Source organism: Tympanuchus pallidicinctus, unplaced genomic scaffold (genome assembly GCF_026119805.1).
Source record: "Tympanuchus pallidicinctus isolate F22 unplaced genomic scaffold, pur_lepc_1.0 scaffold40, whole genome shotgun sequence".
NCBI classification, from domain to species: domain Eukaryota; kingdom Metazoa; phylum Chordata; class Aves; order Galliformes; family Phasianidae; genus Tympanuchus; species Tympanuchus pallidicinctus.
In genome coordinates this window covers 1,450,304-1,470,272 of record NW_026294759.1, presented here as the reverse complement: position 1 = coordinate 1,470,272, position 19,969 = coordinate 1,450,304, and the positions used below count along the sequence as shown (strand labels likewise).

General features: G+C 40.5%; 1 protein-coding gene across 1 annotated transcript in view; it reads right to left on the bottom strand.

Moving 5' to 3' along the window:
* The window catches only part of CASR (calcium sensing receptor), a 71,387-nt gene that overhangs the window by 14,188 nt on the left and 37,230 nt on the right, over window positions 1–19,969 (bottom strand). The window contains exons 3-4 of the mRNA XM_052701711.1: window positions 12,072–12,378; window positions 7,925–8,806 (exon numbers count right to left, since the gene is read on the bottom strand). Of these exons, the coding sequence (XP_052557671.1) occupies window positions 7,925–8,806; window positions 12,072–12,378 (1,189 nt within the window). The remainder of the gene's footprint in view (window positions 1–7,924; window positions 8,807–12,071; window positions 12,379–19,969) is intronic.

The following is a 19,969-nucleotide window of genomic DNA, read 5'->3' as shown; positions in this document are numbered from 1 at the left end:
ACTATTCACCAGAAAAAAGAGCACCAACAGAGCTCCTTACACATAAAAATGCCATGGGACTGGAATGTCAATAAAACAAGTCAATATGCTACTCAGTATTATCCTACAGTGATCACAACCCATCCTTCTGGTACAGGTACAAGTGTAGTGCATGGCTGGCAGTGTGTCTGAAGTTTCCCTGTGTCAGCCCTTGCAGGGCTCCAGAGTCGGCCTCTGATGGACTGCACCAGCTACCAAGAGAAGGAACAGACTCCAAGGCAGAGGGATGTTCTCTGTTGCCAGAATGCTTAACCTGACATCAATTCTGAGGAAAAAAATGGCAAAAGAAGTGCTTTGGGTTGAGGACCAATGTTTACAAAGTTATAGATGAACACATAAATCCTGTCAGTCAGTAATGCTTCGAGAAATAAAGATCTCGTTAAACACAAGTGTAGTTGCAAACACATCCCTTCAGAAGTGGAGAAACTAGGCTTTACATTTAATGAAAAGCACACTCTCATGGATGAAGAATTATCAACAGCCTTCTAAAAGCAAATACCCACAGAGACAAACCATCAGATCATGGACAAGTCCTCAAGCTTCAGTCAGTAACTCAGTATAATCCAATATGACCATCAGCAAAAGTGCTGCTGGGAGAATTTAGAGAAAATGCATGGATTAACATAACAGTAAATTACAAGAAAGAAGCAGCATTCCCCTCCTCCCTTCCCCCCCCCCAAACCACACACACTCAGCTTCTCTGCTTGCTCTTTCACACCTGGGTTTAATACAGAGAAATTCAGATTTATGTATCTAGGCATATGAAATTCCAGCCACAGGCACAGAAAGGGTGCCGCATCCAGTACAGTATTACTGGCAGCTTGTTGCGACCTTTCCTCTCTTGGCAAGGAAGACTAATAGAATTTATGCATGTGTAAATGAGGGACTAATAAGTGTCTGTAAATGTGGAATCTTTTTTTTCAATGTTCGAGCTGTTCGAGCAATAATGAATATCTGCCAGAAAGGATGAGTAACTAGGCAAGATACAGAAATAAATCAGAAAACACATTCTAGGATTAAAATCAACTCTTTAAATTATTAAGGTGAGATTGAGGAGCAATGTGACAAAAATGATGAGCAATTCATGTGGACTTTTAAATCTAACAGAACAAGGCCAAGTGAGGACCAACGGAACCAAAGACCAGTTAAATTCAAACTAGAAACAAGACATGATCTATGACAGAAGCTGTGACATACCAGGGGCCATACTAATAAAGAAAAAGCTCTGCTACTCAGCATGTCTACTGGGGAAAATAAATCATGTTAAACACAAGTGTGACCAGCAAACAGCCTAGGCTTCCTATCTGACACAAAGCATACCTTGGATGGATCAAGATTACTCTCCTGAATGCAGTACAGATGTATGCTGTTTATGATGTAAAGGATTGTAAACTACATGATCATTTAGAAGGTGGCTCTAAACGGCTCCTATTAAGTTTTTGTGTAGAGAGTCAGTCTCTGGACGGAAAAAGAAGCAGTGAAAGTACAGTGAGAGCTAATTGTCAGTAATATTTGATAGTATTTTGGGGTGTGCTTTGTATGCTGCTGCCTTTACCTCCAGCCACTTTGTACTGTAAATTCCTTATTTCTTGAAACTATAGGATAAATTACTTCATTGCTTGGGTAAGCCACCTGTGAGTGTAGGTTGACTATGAATAGATAATACATGCTTGCTATCATTTGTTTCACCAAAGCAGTAATCATTCCTCACGCTTATTTCTAATACTGAGCTTATTTCTAATTGATTCAAGAACTGCTATCTACAAAATATGAGTCTTAAAGTCTCCAATAGTCATGTTAAGTTGATCAAACTCATGCAGTAACTTCAGGACATCTCCTACAAGCACAGTCCCATCAGCAGTCAGCTGAAGTCTCAGTGGGTTCACTATTACTCTGCTTGGGCACATTCCACTTGGCTACTAGCTTAAGATTGAATTTGCCATTTCATAGAATCACTAAGGCTGGAAAAGACCTCTAAGATCATCTAGTCCAACTATTAACCCATAATCATGCCCATTAAAACATGTCCCTCAGCACCATGTCAACACAGCTCTTGAACGCCTCCAGGAACAGTGACTCCACCACCTCCCTTGGCAGCCTGTTCCATATGAATACAAAACTTGGACAACATGGAAATAACTTACCAAGGATTTGATTTTTACAGTTTCTCAATAACCTTTAAGTAATTCATCTTGTGCACATGATTGAAGCTTAGGCAACCTATAGACACTAGTAAAGGTCTATTCTGAGCAATATATCGCTTCTGCTCCAGCAGGAGAATCATTCATTTAATTCTACAAGGCAAAAGGGTCCAATTTATGCCATTAATGCCATGCTGTCCTTCCTCCAAACCTCAGTCACTGTGTAGAGTGATATCATTCTTTCATAATGCACAGAAGTTCACTTTGGGAATGAAACTGCCTTGCTGATTAGTACAGCATCTGTGAAGATGGCTGACCACATAGTAAGAAAAGAAATAACAACCTATGGTACAATTGTGCCTTTGAAGTTAACTTCAACCCTACCTTGGGATGAATGGAAACCAGCCACGTCACAGGAATAATCAATAACACAGAATTCAATTTTTGAAAAATCCACCTCATGATTTTTTCAGAATGCCTCACTTTCTGTGTGCTTTTAAGAAGGCTCTCAAGGTGCCCCTTGTCATCAGCTCTATTTGCGAGTAGCATCAGGCAAGGTCAGTGCAAGAAAAAACTTTGCTGTTTTATGTGCTATGTCTTAGTAAGTCATGAGTGTAATTAGAGTGGTAATTATAACCTGAAGTTGCTACAGACAGAGGCATTGAATGAGCACCATAGGGAGCCTTCCTTAAAATTCCCAAGTCCAGGACAGACTGAAATCTGGCCACTTTTTGAGGGAAAGGTGCAAGTGAGCTTTAGAAGTATTAGAAATTGCTACTTTACAAACGCAGCTTTTGTTTTAATGCAGCAAAGAAGTGTCTGTACTATACGAGACATTTATGAAAAATTAGTCATGGTTTTTCTTGGACAGGGATATTTTTATTTTTATTTTTATTTTTATTTTTATTTTTATTTTTATTTTTATTTTTTTGGCATTCTGATTCTGAAGAATCTGAGCCTTTGCATTAAAACAATAAGTTGTGTATCTGTTGCTTGTAACACTTTTGCTATTCTATTAGCAACTCTGCCAGGGTTGATAGTTTCCATATGCCTTTTCTACTGATGATGTTATAGTCCTGACTCACTCTTTATTAAAGTTTATTAAGGCTCTCATTTCAGCATCTGAGAATCTAAGAAATACTCCAATTATTGTCTGCCTTGTTGAAGAGACCACAAATGGTTTTCTCAGCTGGTGGTAAGTTGTTTTCTGCAAACGGATGAATAGGAAATCATCTATTTTTGCCCTTGTGGGAAAACAGCTGTTTGCTGTACATTTCTCTGTGTGGCTCAGATCATCTCCCTCTTAGTTTGGTCTCCTACAACAAAGTCAGACTGTTCATAACAGTCACAGAGTGACTGACACTCTGTTCATAACAAATATATCTTCAGTTCATTTTCAATACACATTATATAAGCTTTTCCAACTGCCTGATATTCAGCAGCTGCTTCTGCTTCCATAGAAAGTCTTCCCAAATGACCAGATTGCACTCCAGCTTCAGTTAAATACCTGTTCTGATATTGTTTCACACTCTATCCCACCAAGCAGCTGTTTTTAATACATTATTTTAATCACACAGATAGGTTTATATACTTCAACAGACACAAAATTGATTAGATAAGCCCTTAGGCTCAAAAGTCTGTGCAGATTTATGTTATCTCAGGAAACACTTCTATAAAGCCTTGCAGAATCAATTGACAGCCAGACAGATATACCTAAATGCAAAGTTGGAGAAGGCACATTTTTATCTCTTCAAAATGAGTATCAATAGCACGAAGGAAGGAACTGCTGGCTGGGAGGTGCACATCCCTGTAATAAAAGACTTTAGCTGTTGCTAAGTTAAGCCAATTTGTATTGGATTTTTTTTTTTTTTACATGGAAAAGCACATGGCAATTTTTCACCAAGTCTGAGGACAATTGGATTTCTAGGTGGAGAATAATTTACATAAGTGAATGCTTAATCAATTGGACAGCACAATTTTCAGCACGTGCAGGATGCTTTGCCTTGGTGACTAGAAGAGCCATCTCATTTTTCACCCATGAACTTGACAAAGTTCACAGCCTCCAGTGTAACCACAACTTGAAAACCCCCTGAGGTTCCATGTGAGGACTCCATGACCCTGTGACTGTGCACTGTTTGCCTTCTCAAGAACCTGTCCTTCCCACTGAACTGCAGTGTTATTACTGTGAAGCAGGAGGGAGGCCCATCAGCTATTTGTTCACAGATGTAGGCTTCTCTATCAAAGAAGATGTAAAGAGAAGTAATACTGTAACAGTAGACTGCTTGAGCTGTAACAGAGATGGAACAAAGAGATAGGGAAGAAAAGGCTTTGGTACAGGAGGCTTGAGCCCATGTCCCCAGCCATTGCCATACTGTTCCACTCCTCTTCTGTAGCTTACAGAAGAGTCTGATTTTGAAGGAAGACAACTCTCTGAACCATAGAAACAAACAGAACTAGCTCTACTCAACAGACTCTCCTAAAAAAATTCACAACTCACCAGTAAACGAGAATCCAGACCTACTAATCAGAGGTACAACAGTCCTTATATGAGATTTATTTCTTTTGTTGCAAATGTAATAATGCACTTTAATACTTAGTGTTTTATGCAAAATTTTGCCTTTTATAAAAGTGACAGAAATTGCTTAGGCATTTTGTTCTGGTTTGCCCTGCACCAGTTTGTTACGAAACAAAATGCTATAAAAATAAGGAATTAAGTTCATCTTGTTGAATATCATTCAACAGCAAACAGAACACATAGAGAATACAATCTGTTCTTCACCGACATCTTGCACAGTTCAGTGTGCACATTCTGTCTTACACTAGGGTGGATTCTTAAAACATTACAGATGCAGGCATATACATTGCTCAGAATAACAGTATCCTAGACATAGTAGTAAAGTCTACAGTTTTATACAGAGTATAGAAGTGCCAGTTTTCCCATTTTCACTAAAGGACTCTAAATCCAGCTGGCATTACTGTCCTTTTATTGCTACATACACTGTAGATGAGAGTGAGGTAAACATCTTGCTAATGCACACAGGCTATTCTGTCTTGTATACACAGACACCAAGAACACTCACACACATGACATTTCATCTTGGAAGACACAAAACCCCACAGTCACTGTGGTGAAACATATATAGAGCTTTCTGAAACTGCAGATGGTGAATCTGTAACAGGGGAATTGCACCCAGTCTAGCTGGCCGACAGAAACTGCTAGGCTTCATGTTATCGAGTTCAAGGGAATAGATCACTGAGGTAACAAGCATTATTTCTATATAAAAACCCACACAAACACCCTCCATCAAGTATATAAAACAGTTCCTCCAAAGGGTTTGTATTCTGAGTACAAAATGTTAGCAGTTATCAGAATAAATAATAAATCCTATGAGTTAATGGGATAACAGCACTGAAAATAAACAAATTTGAACGCTACACAATTAAATTGCAGAACACACTATTCACCCTTGCCAGCCACTGATTCACTAGCAAATACAACCATGGGAAGGAATTCAGAGGCTAATGAAGCCATGAGTTCACAGGGATCACCTTATCTGCCACACACACCACCTGGTTGTGGATTTCATATGCTGCTGCCTCTAGTCTCTGGTATAGAGGCTTCCCAACACTTTCCTCGCTCCCTCCGATTGCTTTCCGTTCAGAGACTCTTGAACTGATTGTGAGGAAAGGGATCAGCAGGCACTGAACACCTGCAGAACTGCCGTGAATTAGGTTATTTCTGCAGCAAGGTTTTCTTCAGTCTTACATAGCAGTTGTTAAGAACTACTCCCCACAGATGCTGGAGGATGCACGTCCAGGAGGTGAACTCATTACCCTCCCACGACTGAGGAAAGCTTCCCCAGGGTAATGAGCCGCAACACCTGATGTGAAGTAGGTGCGCACACAGGCTTGGCATTTACCTGCTGTTCTTGTGTTTGATGTGGAAATGAAATGAAAAAATATCAAACATGCTTGATAGTCAACACCACACAAAAGAGGACATTTTAAATACTCTGCTCCTTTTATAGGACCTGCTGTTCCTACCCAGTCCTATTCTCTTGGTGCTGATCCTCCTTCGAGGCAGAAAGCCTGGATCACGCTGTTTACATTTTGATATAGCCATCTGTCAGCACCAGAAAAAATAAATAAAAACAAACAAACAAAAAAAACCCTCGAAAAAAAAAGAAAAAAAACAGAAAAAAAACCCAAAAGTAAACTAAAATTTTCTTCCCCATTTTGTAATCCTCAACAAACACGTTACTTTGGTATGGTGTGCATATACTGCTATTTTTAGTTTCCAGAGTGACAAGGCATGAGGGAATGAATATTCATTCTGGAACACTTTTTTTATACAAGTGAAAGCCCAATCTGTGTATGACTTGTTCAGTTCTACTTGTATGCCGCTGAAAAGCAGAACAGCATTCAAAGACAAACATCAGAGCCAGCAATTGCAGAATTACCCTACACCAGGATCGAATCCTGCACTCATCAACTCCAAGTAGTGTGGCTTTGGCAACCTGAACTGGATACCTAGAGATAAAGAGGGCAGGTTTCAAGACAAAACTTTTACTTTGATTTGACTGATTTTTATGTATTACTGACTGTATATTGACTAGATGGAAACTAAACTGCAGTTTATACATATGCAAATTCTGAGCCAAAGTTTGTGGCACGGGTAGCTTCTATTTTGCTTAGACTATCCCAAACAGAGGGAATTACACAAGCAAACAAGGACGTGGTACTCTTGTATTCACCAGTGTTCTTGTGATTTCAGATGTGTTTGGATCCAAGTTTTATGTGATGACTGGAACAGGGAAAATAAATTTGCTGCATATTTGGCATGTCTTCATTTGTTAGCCTTCATAGAACCACAGAATCATAGAATCACAAGGTTAGAAAGGACCTACAAGATCATCTAGTCCCCCGTCCTCCCATTACCCTTGCTACCTTAAACCTAATTATGTGATTTGAGAATGCAATGGATATTAAAAACTCATACAGAATTTAACATTGGATAACACAGTCAAACACATCATAGGGTGTAGATTATTCATAAAGGATCAGCAGACAGAATGCCAGAGTATCATATGCGCTACAGAGCAGGACGTATCGACTGAACTACTGAATGCACTGTTAGTATCATGTTGTTAGTTCACAAGTACAGCTGCCAAATCAGAGCAGCTCTGTTATTTGTCCAATAACCACTCATTATTTTCCTTAATTATTAAACCTGCTTTAGTTTGATCCTATACAAGCTGAAAACTTGTGGAAAAAAATATGGCCTGTATGGAAAATTGCTGTGGGATTGCAAAACCTGTAGAACTTGCCAAAGAATATGAACTCTACAAACTGTTTTCCTTGTTTATGTGTTCTCTGCAGGCCCACTTGTTTATGTATGGGCTCAATATATGATCAAGTTACCTTGCGTCAGCCTGGCCATGGTAATTGTCTGTGTTTGCACTTTTGGCCTGTAGCAAATATAAGAAATTTTAGCTTAATTTAAACCCCTTCTATTGCAGGCAAACCTAACACAAATTACATTTAATGCAGGGTGGAAGCAAGCACCTAACTTTCCACCAGCTATATGCAAAATTCAGGAACCTGTCTAAGACCCAGAACAGTGTCATTCCTCCCCAAATAGCCTGGAGGTGCTACAGGACAGCTTTCTTTTTTTTCCCTTTTTTTTTTCTTATTTTTCCTATGAACATATTCCTTAGGCATGCTTTGATACGGAGAGGACTTACCTGCCATGCCTCAACCTTCTTAATGTCTGCACAGGACCCGTTAGTGAAGAGTCCTTTCCCAGGAGTGCAAGTATATATATCCTGCAAAGCGTGAGCAATAGAATATACTGCCAAATATACGTTATAGGATATTCGCAAATGCGTGAAGTCCATGTACGGTGTCTCCACACTGGTGATGTTCTCATCACCTGTGCATGGAGGTCGGAAGGCAGCTGTACCATTTCCAGCTCCCAAGCCCTCTTCATGGGCCTTGTGGAAGGAAGCTGAAGCTGGAGAATTTTTGGACTCACTGGGGAGATAGCAGTTAAACGTCTCTTCCCAAAACTCCTTGACAAAACCATTGTTGGCAGACTTCTTGGGATGCACCTTCTGCAGGAACTCACGAAAGCCCGGGATCTGGCCTGCCTTCAGTGCAAACCCAATGGTGCTGCCGATGACACGGAAGAACTCTGGCATGGCTATCAGGGATGAACTGGCCCAGGCTTCACTTGCCAGCCAGATCTTGCCAGTGATGTTTCGCCTGACAATCTCTTTGATGAGGGGTTCTAAGTCTGGTCCACTGGAGAAAACCACGATCACTCGTGCCGTGGAGTTCTGGATGACCTCCACCACCTGCTGAATCTCTTCTTCATCTGAGTACTGGGAGATGAGCTCGCTAAAATCAATGCAGATGTCTCTCTCCTCCGCTTCCTCCCGAAACTTTTCAATCCCTGGCCGGCCGTAGTCATCGTCAGCTGCAATCGTTCCCACCCAGTTCCAGCGGAAGTACTCGATGATGTCTGCCATGGCAGTGGCCTGATGCTCGTCATTGGGGATTGTGCGGAGGAAGGACTTGAACTGGTTCTTGTTGCTCAAGAGACGACTGGATGAGGCATAGCTGACCTGTGAAAGTGCAGAGAACAAGAAAACAGACCATGAAGTGAACTGCTTGGGCATAAAATATGTACATTTACCTAGTATCACTGCCAACCTATGTGACCTTGGATGAGAAGGGAAGGCTGGCACTGCACTGTCAGTCATGTCCTCTTTGCCTGTGGTTGTACGCATGGGTGTCCTGAAGACACACATACTGGAGCTGCTGCTCAGACCTGAAGGGCTGGAGCAAGTGCCTGCCCTCACAAGGCTGAGGACCAGGAATAGAGACACAGAGACTAGCCTGGGGGAATGGCAAATAGGTGAACTATGGGTGGCACTTCTGTTTCCATCCTTAAACAGGCTCCACCAGGAACCTGTTACATAAAATCTTGCCAGATGAAGTAAAAGAATCATTACGTGCATCACTGGCCTTGACCATGGGTAGGTTAATTCTATCAATATCATGATTCCTGATTGATGACCAGAATCTGTAAGGAAGCCAGCAGAATTTCACACTCCAAGAGCCACTGTATTTTAACATAAATTGGGATTTCATTTTCTTTTCTAAAGCTATCAGGAAGTGTTTTCTTTTTCCTAATCAGAACAAGTGCCATATGCTCTTAGGATATAGTTTGGATTTTCTACAAGTTGGGAAACAATAAAACCTCAGAGGGAATAATTTAAAGATCTGAAGAATTTTTAAATCTCACTTATCTTTCCATTTCGACATTGGTATCTGAACTCTTTAGGATTGCCTTTCACTTTGAAAAATCTTCTATAAACAGTTCATTTTGTACAAAGTGGAAATTTATATAAAACCTTATCTCTTCCTTAAACTCTGGCATTTAGTGTTTCTGCAAGAAAGAAAAGAACGAGATTTGCCAGTGCAGTTTCAAGGGCCACAGGAACAAATCATCCTTTTACAGAGCCGCACTTTCCCCTGGTCATGCTCCTGCCCTTAATTACTCTCCCACAGCCTTTAACCTGAAAATACAACCAAGAAATGTACTCCTGCAGATGCTGTAAGAGACCTAATAGCTGAATTTGCTCTCTCTGTGTTTTAGTGTACAAGAGCCAGACCTGGACACACCAAAGGAGCTGACCTCAGATGAAGTTACAGTGGCTTCCCCAGCCTTTCCAGCACCCAGTGTTGTTTGGGAGCTTCCAGTTTAAGCTTGTCCTAGTATTCACTCTAAACATGGCAAAGCCTATTTTTAACGAGTTCCCTTATTCCTAACTACTAGCAATTTTACAGGGTACACCAAAGTAAGATATTAAGAAGCATTTCAGGTTCTATGTCAGCAAAATGAGTAATAAACCTTACATTAACTGCAAAATATACTTCCAACTAATACTGAAATGTAGGGTCTATAAAACAAGGATTTGCTAATGGCCTTGCTAAAAATGGCAGCGATAATGCATATTTTAATGCTGACCAACAGCTCCCAGTTTAAAAGCCTGCTTTCAGCTGTCAAACTTGAGCCACCTGGTCGAAATTTCATTCCACGCAGAGAACTGAACCTCCTGACCTCTGTATTTCTGTAACCACTAGATAAGGCCACTTCCCTGTAGCACAAACATCATTCCCTGTTCAGAGGAAAGTTCTGAAAACTACAAACATCTTCTATGCTCTGTCCAGCCCACCAATTTTTCTCAACAGCCCTTGCTCACATGGTGATGGGATGTGTAAATTAACAGTATGCTTTAAACTGTCATCACAGAGTGTATTACACACCACCTTACAGTGCTTCTCTGAGCAATATTCAGACAGCAGTTGTTGGTCATAGCTTAAACCATTCTTGTCCCGCTCAGAGACCCAATCTCCATTTCTTAAGATTTCTGCAAGGGAATGAAACTGATAACATTAAACAGACAAGATATGCTACTGTTCACCAGGCAAGCAAGAATCCTTCCTTCTTCATTTGTGCTAGAGGTGGGAATTGGAGCCCTGTCTGAAATGAAGAGCTATCCTCTCAGGACAGACTTGAGAGCACAGTGTGACACAATGTTGTCACAAGGCCTCCTGTAATTTATGGCACCTATTTCAGAAGGGGAACTACAAGTGTTAGGCTACACAAGGCAACACCTTGAAAGTGAGTACTCTACATAAAACGCACTCAGTGCAAATATCTAAAAGCAGTAGATGCAACATTAGGCTATAATATGATTGCCTCATATTCTGCTTAGGGTCTGGGCAGAGTAACACCTTTGCTAAATAAAAGCATAGGGCTACGGATGCTCTTCCCAGTCCCAGTAAAGTCAACAGAGTGAAAAGAATGCTTTGGCACAGGACCTGGCATAACTACACCATCACACAGATAACCCAGGAACAAGGTGGGACATATATACAAACTCTCACAAACCTCATTTTGGAGGTCCTGGGTCAAAAGAAAGTGGGTCAGCCTTGAAGAACCCTTTAAAGCACCTTATCAGCAGAGGCAACTGCTTTCCAGGTCACCTACTTGAGTAATCAGAGATAGAATGGCTGGCAAGGAATGAAGTCTGTTCTATGGGAGGTGGACTTGACTGAAGAGTCACCACACTGCAGTAATGTCACAACTAAGCTGTTGTAGCTGGCAGCTGCCAATGACTTGTCTAAATTAGCAGTGTTTGCAGATTGAGCCTCTTAGCCTCTATCCTTCTCTGAATCTAAACCTCAACCTGCCTCCTAGGCTAGGTTGTTGTTATCTGGACGCTGTCACTGGCCAATTGGTAATCTTTGTGTTAGGGGATTACAGATTTCTAGGAAGTCATATTTCTACCATAAGAAAAAACACACATTTTATATCCTCTCTCTGAGGATCCATGTGAAGTGGGAAAGATTAAACAAGAGGCTAAACTCCCCTTGAGCCCTTCTGGTGCACAGCAGAGAGCAGAATGGAGAACCCAGCACAGCCACTGCACGTATCTGTACTGGCCCAAATGCATATTGGACAAGTGTGAGACTGAAGACTTGCACCTTTTACTAATAAAATAATTCATTTGAAATTGACATGGTAAGTTTGGAGGGAAATAGACTGTTTTCTATCACATAAACCACTGTCCCCTTCAGAAAGCCAGTGATTCTCACAGTTGTCTTACCATTTAGCCCTCCAAGTGTGTTCAGTTATTGTATATAGTTAGGGTCTCTGCATTTCCAAACCTTCTTTTGTTTGAAACAGAGTCAGAGCACGTAAGAAGCAGTGCAGCTCTCCATCAGAGTTCCATAATGTAACCTTTTCCAAACGTCAATATCACAGAGCAGAGAAGCAGGGGTACTTCTGTAACCCAAGCAAGACAAGTGAAGGCATACCTGAGGTATGTAAAAGAGTCCCAGCAGATTGGCCACAGCGGTGGAAACCCCAGAGCCGGTTGCCCCCACGACTGCAATGGTGGAAGGGATATGTTCTGAGCAGTTGCAGAATTCATCCAGGTTCAAGGAGTCTATCTTGTTCTGGGCCACAAAACTCAGAGTGGCCTCAAGGGCTTTAGAGACTGTATTGCAAGTGTCAAATATCCTGTATCCCAAGGTCATATTGGGAAGGAGATTTGGGCTATTATTTATTTCTTCTATGGCAAAGATCATAGCCTGGAGCCAGCGGAAGCCTCGGAAATTATACCTAGGTGAGTGAAACAAATAAAAATAAAATGGAGTGAGAAGGAGGGAAACAAAGGTGAGGAGACCAAGGCTGAGACAAAAGTGATTGAAGGATTCCAGATGAAAAGATAAAAGCAGCTTATGCTATCTACCTCAGTCTTGCATCCTTCTGAATCTACAAACTTCTGCTTTTATCTTCAGTGGTTACAGAACAAGTATGCATATGCTAGAGGTTCTGTTCTGCTTTTCAACTCATGTTGTGGTTTGATCTGGCAGCAGCTCAGCACCACACAGCCTTTTGCTTGCAGTGAGATGGGGGATAGAATCGGAAAGAAGTAGAACTTGCAGGATGAGATAAAAACTGTTTACTAAGGCAGAAAAGACAGAAATAACATTAATGATAATTTTATATAAATATATATGTATTTACAAAAGAAGTGATGCATGACATAATTGGTGACTTGCTGACTGATGCCTACACCACTTCCAAGCAGTGGCTGCTCCAAGTCCCCAGTCTATTTCCCTCAGTTTTCAAGTTTTTTTCACATGATGCCATATGGTATGGAATATCCTGTTGGCCATTTGGTGTCAACTGTCCTTGTTCTACTCCCTCCCAGCTCCTCATGTCCCTACTGACAGGACAGAAGCTGAGAAACTGAAACATTCTTGGCTCTGTGCGGCACTGCTCAGCACCAATTAAACCATTAGTGTGTTATCAACATTGCTTTTCTCCTAAAGTCAAAACACAGCATAATACCAGATGCTATGAGGAAATTCAGCTCTGTCCCTATTAAAACCAAAATAACTCATCATTTTGGGAGCTCAATTCAGGAGTTATGAGGAACAGACAAACTTTTCTAAGTCCCCTAAAATCTGAGAAAGTCAAAAGAGAGAATGCTTGGAGGTCTGGTTCTTCTTCATGGGATACTTCTCCATGAGTCTCCTAATTCCTTAGTAAATGCTCTAACATAAAGCTTCTCTTATCAGATTGCCTTCCAGGCTCCTCTGACATGTTTCTGAATACAGATGGCAGTGTCTGCTAAGCATGAACATGATGCCTTCGGGAACTTGGGCTCAAGGATGCCTTGTGTGCCAGCTTCTGATGGCTTTAGGCAGAGCACTGGCATGCTGCTGGATGCCTGGTAGCTCTACTCTGGAAAATTTGTTCATCTGTAACAACAGGTCTCGTATCACATGCTTTACAGTGAGAGAGAACACTGCTAACCTGCTTTTACCTGAGAATTGAGATATGCTACAAGCATAAATTCTAACATAACTTCTTATCTGCTTGTTATGTATTTCATTGTTTTCACTGCAGGATTAATACTTTATTATGATTTTCTCATATGCCTGTTTTAGCCACAAGATAAGATGTCACCACCAGAGCTGTCCTGTGAAACTGAAACACTGTTTTTTGAAGCATTTTCTGTTCCCTAAAGTGGAGAAGCTGTCTTTTCTGACTGTCTCTGAGCTGTGCAAGGAGAAAAGCCACAGCTAGGGTGTGGAGGCAAGAGTGTGTGCCAGGACCTGGGTTATGTGCAGAGCATCATATGAGACAGAAACTGATGCTGAGTAACTAATAACCCAAAACAGAGAGAAGCTTCTTCAAGGAAAGCAGCAGGAAAAAAAAGTAGCTTTGACATGTGTTCTTCTCAAATTTTACTTACCAAAAAAAGCAACTGGTTGTGTGTCTTTGAAGCTGTTACGTTTTCAGACAACTCATCTGGTTTGGCTAAATTGACATAGAACTGGCACCTGCCCTTCCTTGTAATGTACTACAGGTCAGACTGCAGCTGTTTTATGGTTTGGTTTTAAGTTGTGCTTGGAAACTGGAAGGTGTTAAAGCTGTTATGCTTGAGATTCATTGGAAGAACTGATGGGACCCAGAACTGGCAGAGCCTGGGGAAACAGCCCCAGAATTGATTCCATATAAAATGCTAGACTTTAGAATTCAGATAAGTGCTATTTCAAAATGCTTTGAGATATCCATACCAAAGCAAAGGCTTCAAAAGATGAGCTCCACGAAATCATGGCCTTTTGATCTCCAAGATACATGACCTGAACACTTTTTAATTACTGGATAAAATGAGTTGATTCCAAAATGTGTTTCCTACATCTGGTTTCTTCAAAACTGAATTAACGTAGCCACATTACTTCCATTAGAAGAGTTCTGTCTGATTCATCTGGAATCAGAAATTCTAAACATATCACATTTGAGGTTTATTTTTAGGTCATTTATCTAACTCCATTTCACCAGAGATCTTTGGCTAACTTCCAAAAAAAGTTCTGCTCTGAGGCTGTACCTTGAAGAACAGATAGCATGGTTTCAGTACAAATACATTGAGCAATATCAAGTCAGAAAGGCTGAGATCAATAAAAACTCCTAGTTATAATTTATGACCAAAGACACATCTGGCTTTTTTAAGAACATCGTTGGAGAATGGACACCTATCAGAACAGGAATGTTCTAAAAGAACATTTAGAAGTAATTTGGTCATTTGGATTACTATTTTTTTTGCTCTATTTCCAAACCATTGGGGAGTGAAAGGCAATGGGAGAGATCTGAAATAAAAAGGGCAAGTCTCATAGTGAATAAGGCAGTGAATGCTCTGTACACGAAAAAATATGACAGGCACCCCAAGCTGCCTCACATGGACAGTAATGCCCCCTGGGAAGATCAGAATGGCAGCAAGGAGGAGTTTTATGACATTTCCTTTTAGAAGGCTACTTTTTTTTTTCACAGATATTTTTAATAAAATGAAAATAGGGTTTGAAGTGAGGAACTGTGAGGGCTGCTCCAAAAATAATGCCTCAAATTTTATTAGGTTGGCCCATAATGTCAGAGGCGGATGTTGGTGATATGACAGTAGAAGCTGAACCTTCTCAACAATATTCAGTTACATGCTGCTGCCATGTGACAGGTGGCAGCATAGGGGCAGACTGACAAATGGTATCTCACACAGAAGTGCAGATGAAGCAAAGGTGTGTCAATGAATTTCTCTTCGTGGAAAAAGTGGCACCCCTGACATTCATCAACACTTGCTGGACGTTTGTGGAAAGCAAATAATGGATGTGAACGTAGTGAGCTGGTGGTTGCCTTTTAGCAGTGGAGACAGTGGGTCACCTCTACTGGTGTAGATTTTTATGAGTGCGTCATGTAGGCTCTTGGCCACCACTGGCAAGAATGCGTAGCTAAAGGTGGTGACCAAGCTGAAAAATAGCATTTTGTAGCTGAGAATTTGCTCTATCAAATAGTGTTATTGTGTTCTTTGTATACACTGTAGTTTTCATGGAAATAAATTGGAAGCATTACTTTCAGACTGACCTACATATATATTCATGCTCCCAGTGTAAATCAGGAAAAAACAAAAAGCATTTTATGTACTTAAAGAGAAGATTGCTGAGAAGTTGGGAAGTACAATTGTGAGAATTTTCACACATTCCTGTACTTATAAGCTTAAATTAAGAAAATTCACTTTAAATTACTGATCTGAGGTATGATATGAAGTTCAATTCAGTATTCTGCCCATTTGATATCAAGACTTGGTTTAAATTATTAAAACGCAGGAATATTTCCGGTGGAATCCTCAAAAGCAGTAAGAACTGGACTTCCTTCCACTTGATTTCAAAGAATGCATTTATTATTTAATTCTAGAGATACAGAGTGAGTACAGATGAGTGTCATTTTAAAATGTTTTGAGGTATGTTTTTATAATCAAGGTGAAGATTTCTATAGATAAGTTTCATGAAGTGGTGAGCTCACGCTTTCTGAAGTATATGACCTGAGATCTATCAATTCCTGCTTTTATTTTCCTTTCTGACAGAATGTTCCTGATGAACATTTATAGCATTAGGTCTGTATTGTAGCTGCCTGAGGTGGGATTGGCATCCTTTTGCAGGGGAAAGTTGGGCTGAGAGTGTTGTCTGTGAGTTAAATTCAGAATGTTCTTGAAGTGCTTTAATAATTTACTTCAAAGTAGCATGGACAGCAGACCTGTAATTCTCTCCTGTCGAACCTCTGCTGATAACAATAAAGAAGAGTCAAATGGGATGGAGACAAAACAAACCTCTCTGTCTTCTCCAATACTTGATAGACCTTCAGACAAGGTCTGGTTTTGTCGACTGATAGCTTTACATCAGTAATACATCAGAGCCAACATTGATACAGTCAGATGAATGCAGTGCCACTAAGCTGGTCTAACAGAAGCAAGATGTCATGATTCCTCCAATTTCTGTGAATGGAAATTGTACAGATAAATTCTTTCCTATTGTATCATAAGACCACAAGAAACGGTGTTAGATAAGTTGCTTCTGGCTTCGTGTGCACATGAGTGATAGGCAAAAGCAGCTTTGAACCTTGCAGCAGGTTACCGAGATCCAGCTGACCTCCTGAGCTGTACTTCCAGTGGTACTAATGTGACCTGTCACTGCCATGGTCTGTCAGCCATTCAGAAATTTGGCTGGTAATTTGCATGAAGAAATTGCAACATCCGAAGGATTTACTAACAGAATCAGACTTCAAGTTGTTCCCTAAGATTCCCCATCTATAAGATGCAGCCAAAGCCACCAAATGCACAGGGACTGTCACAAAAAATAAAGGATGACAAACCCTAATGATGGCACCAAATCCTGAAGAGAAAACTGAGATGTCATTTGTTTGTTTATCTGGTTTGGTTAGAACAGCTCATATTTTCTGGATCCAGTGGAGAAACTGAGATCTGTTAGTGTCTGTAAAGGAAAGGAAGCCATGAATTCACAGCTTCATGTGAATTCATGAGCTTCAATTATCATCACCTGCAAGGCATGAAACTGAAACCAAAAGAATACGAAGAAGAGAAAAAGCCACACTAAAACCCTAAATAGCTCCCACTTACTCTCCCATATCTGACACGTACTTTATTCAAGAATGGTGGCAAAGGCTGCACATGCCTCTCAGCAAATACCAGTACTTCCCTTCCTGTAGTGGTTGAACACATGCTAATTTTTTTTTTCTTCTCTAAATTTCCAGTACATTAATTACACGTTATTGCTGCTACTACCACTGCTATTACTAAAATTTCCAAGGGGAGATCTGCAGTTGTTGGTCAGATTCCTTTAGTCAGGAGGTAAACAGAGCTGCTTACCACCCTTAAAAGTTAGGACTTTGGTTGTGGGAATTGTGCAGACCAAAGAAAAATTTAAAAATAGTGGAAGAGAAAGAGAAAAGGGAAATAATTTTGTGTTGGTAGGGAAGATTTGGACAGCAGGATGAGCATACAGTTCTCCAGCAGTATTAGCAAACACATCCACGAGGCAGGCTAGATAGGTACATCCATGTTGCAAACAGTTCAGTACAGGAAGAGGAATCCATGGCTATGGCTGATCTGCGCAATATTACTAACAATAGCACTGCTAACAATAACACTGACGATAATACCACCAGAACTGCTTATCTACCCAAAATCAAGAAAGGAAAGAGGAATCAGGTTATGAACAGGCCTCTGTGGGCACTTATAGGGAATGGGGGTCATGGATTGCTTGTGCTGCACTCAGCCTTTGTCTCCACTGTGCATATCAGATACGTATCAGCAAATGTTATAAGGAATGTTGCTGTGACAGCACCTGAGGTACACAAAGACAGAAGGTATATTTGTATCAAATGCGAGATATTTGGTTGCTTAAACAATAATGCATGTATGTAATTCTGAAGCACAGGAAACAGAATGTGCTCTCTCCTGTCTGACATTTGGTGTTGCAAAATCATGAGTAAGTTTTCACTTTGGACTCTAGAATGCACTGCTTAAAGTGCAAAGAATTTTTCAGTAGAATCAGCACAAAAATAACAGCACAAAATAACAGATAATTATCATTCCTTTTCCTTTCACTGCTGAGTAATGGAAATGTATTTTCAAATAATCATGTGCAATGTACGCAGAGTAGGTTTGTATGTTGAGCTAAAGAGATAACATATGAATAGTGTGAAAACTGAGAATGGAGGGAGAACTGTCCCATCTATTTAGAGAGTTCATGTTTGGGAGTATAGGTATGGCACCAAACACAGCTACACGTGGAAAGACATGCAAACAAAACAGATCAGGTTGAACAGTTCTCAAAAGAAAGGAAAACCACATTATCTTAGAAGTGTCTCATACTGAACTCCAGAAGACTTGGGCCAAACTGCCTGCAGGGTCTCAGTGGGATCCTCAGACATTTTCTTGGTCTCAAAGCAAGAATATCACATGGTCTGATGATTTGTTGCTGTTCAAATCTGATAAGGGTCATATTTGTTTGATGTTTGGTGTGTGACATATTTTCTTATGTAATAAAGAGATTAAAGCCCATCTAAAAAAGCGATGAACATAAAATGGATTAGCCTCAGCTTTGAAACAATACAGTAGAGCTGGAGAAAGTTCACAAAAGTGCAAAAAGAGTAGTCAGAGGTATGGAAAAGTTTTCACACTTGCCAGGTATAGGCATGCTTATGTTCCTTTAGCTGATTTGCTGTCCTACAAAAGTTTATAACACTGCAAGACTGGGGAGATTCCACGAGGGGAAGAACCTGCAGCCCATTGTATCTCTCCTAGAAAATATGGATTTGATTTTTCCAGATTAGCCAACTAACCAGAAATGAAGAAAATGAGCTGTGGTATGAAAAACTCTAGCTTGTGACTAGGAGAATGTATTGGGTTCTTTGAATCTATCATGCACAATCCTTCCCTAGACTACTACCTAACCACAGAATCATAGAATCATGGTTTGGACCGAAAGGGACCTCAAAGGTCATCTAGTTTCAACCCCCTGCTATGGGCAGGGTAGCCAGCTGCTAGATTAGGCTGCCAAGGATCCCATCCAGCCTGGCCTTAAGCACCTCTAGGAATGGGCCATTCACAAAACCAGGTGGGAATCATGGAGTCCAAAACCAAAAACCATGACCCTTTTGGTCATGGTCCATCTCATGAGGTTTCTGTGCAAGTTCAGCCAGAGGGATCTACTGATTTATACACTGGTTGAAGTAAAAAATCAATTCAGAAAAAATATCTGCTCTCAATTTAACAGATACCAATAACAAGAAACTTAGCACAGTACATAAACTGTCACCATGGACTAATCATTCCATCATTAAAATCTGATGAGTACTCTCAAAAAGTCAACTATTCCTGAATTAAACCTTTCCTGGAAAAGACATGCAATGAAAGAGCTTCCAGCTATCTGTGACTGAATTATCCCTTTGATTAAATTGCAGCTGCTACTACCTCTGCAGCTGGACTTTTTGCCTTCCATTAACTATTTTTTTGTGTGTGTTATGCTATCAAGTGACAGTTTATCTTGTTCCTTTAAGGAATGTGGAAAAAATGGCATAAATGCCTGTTCAGTCATCTCCTCACCTGCTAATTCTTGGTGTAGCAGCAAAAGGAGTACAGATTTTACCCACATAAATTTCAGGTGGAGGTTGCCTTTGTCAGATCAAATAGCAGTAAGGTGTTCCCATTGAGTCCTCATAACAGCTGGCCTAGGTTTTCAGAATATGCCTGCTGTTAGTAGTACTACCCAGCTAATATATCTTTTGGCAACCACAAACTTGCAGTAGTTCTCGGGAAGGATTCTCCTGTGGTGTATTTTAATGGCATTTCCTT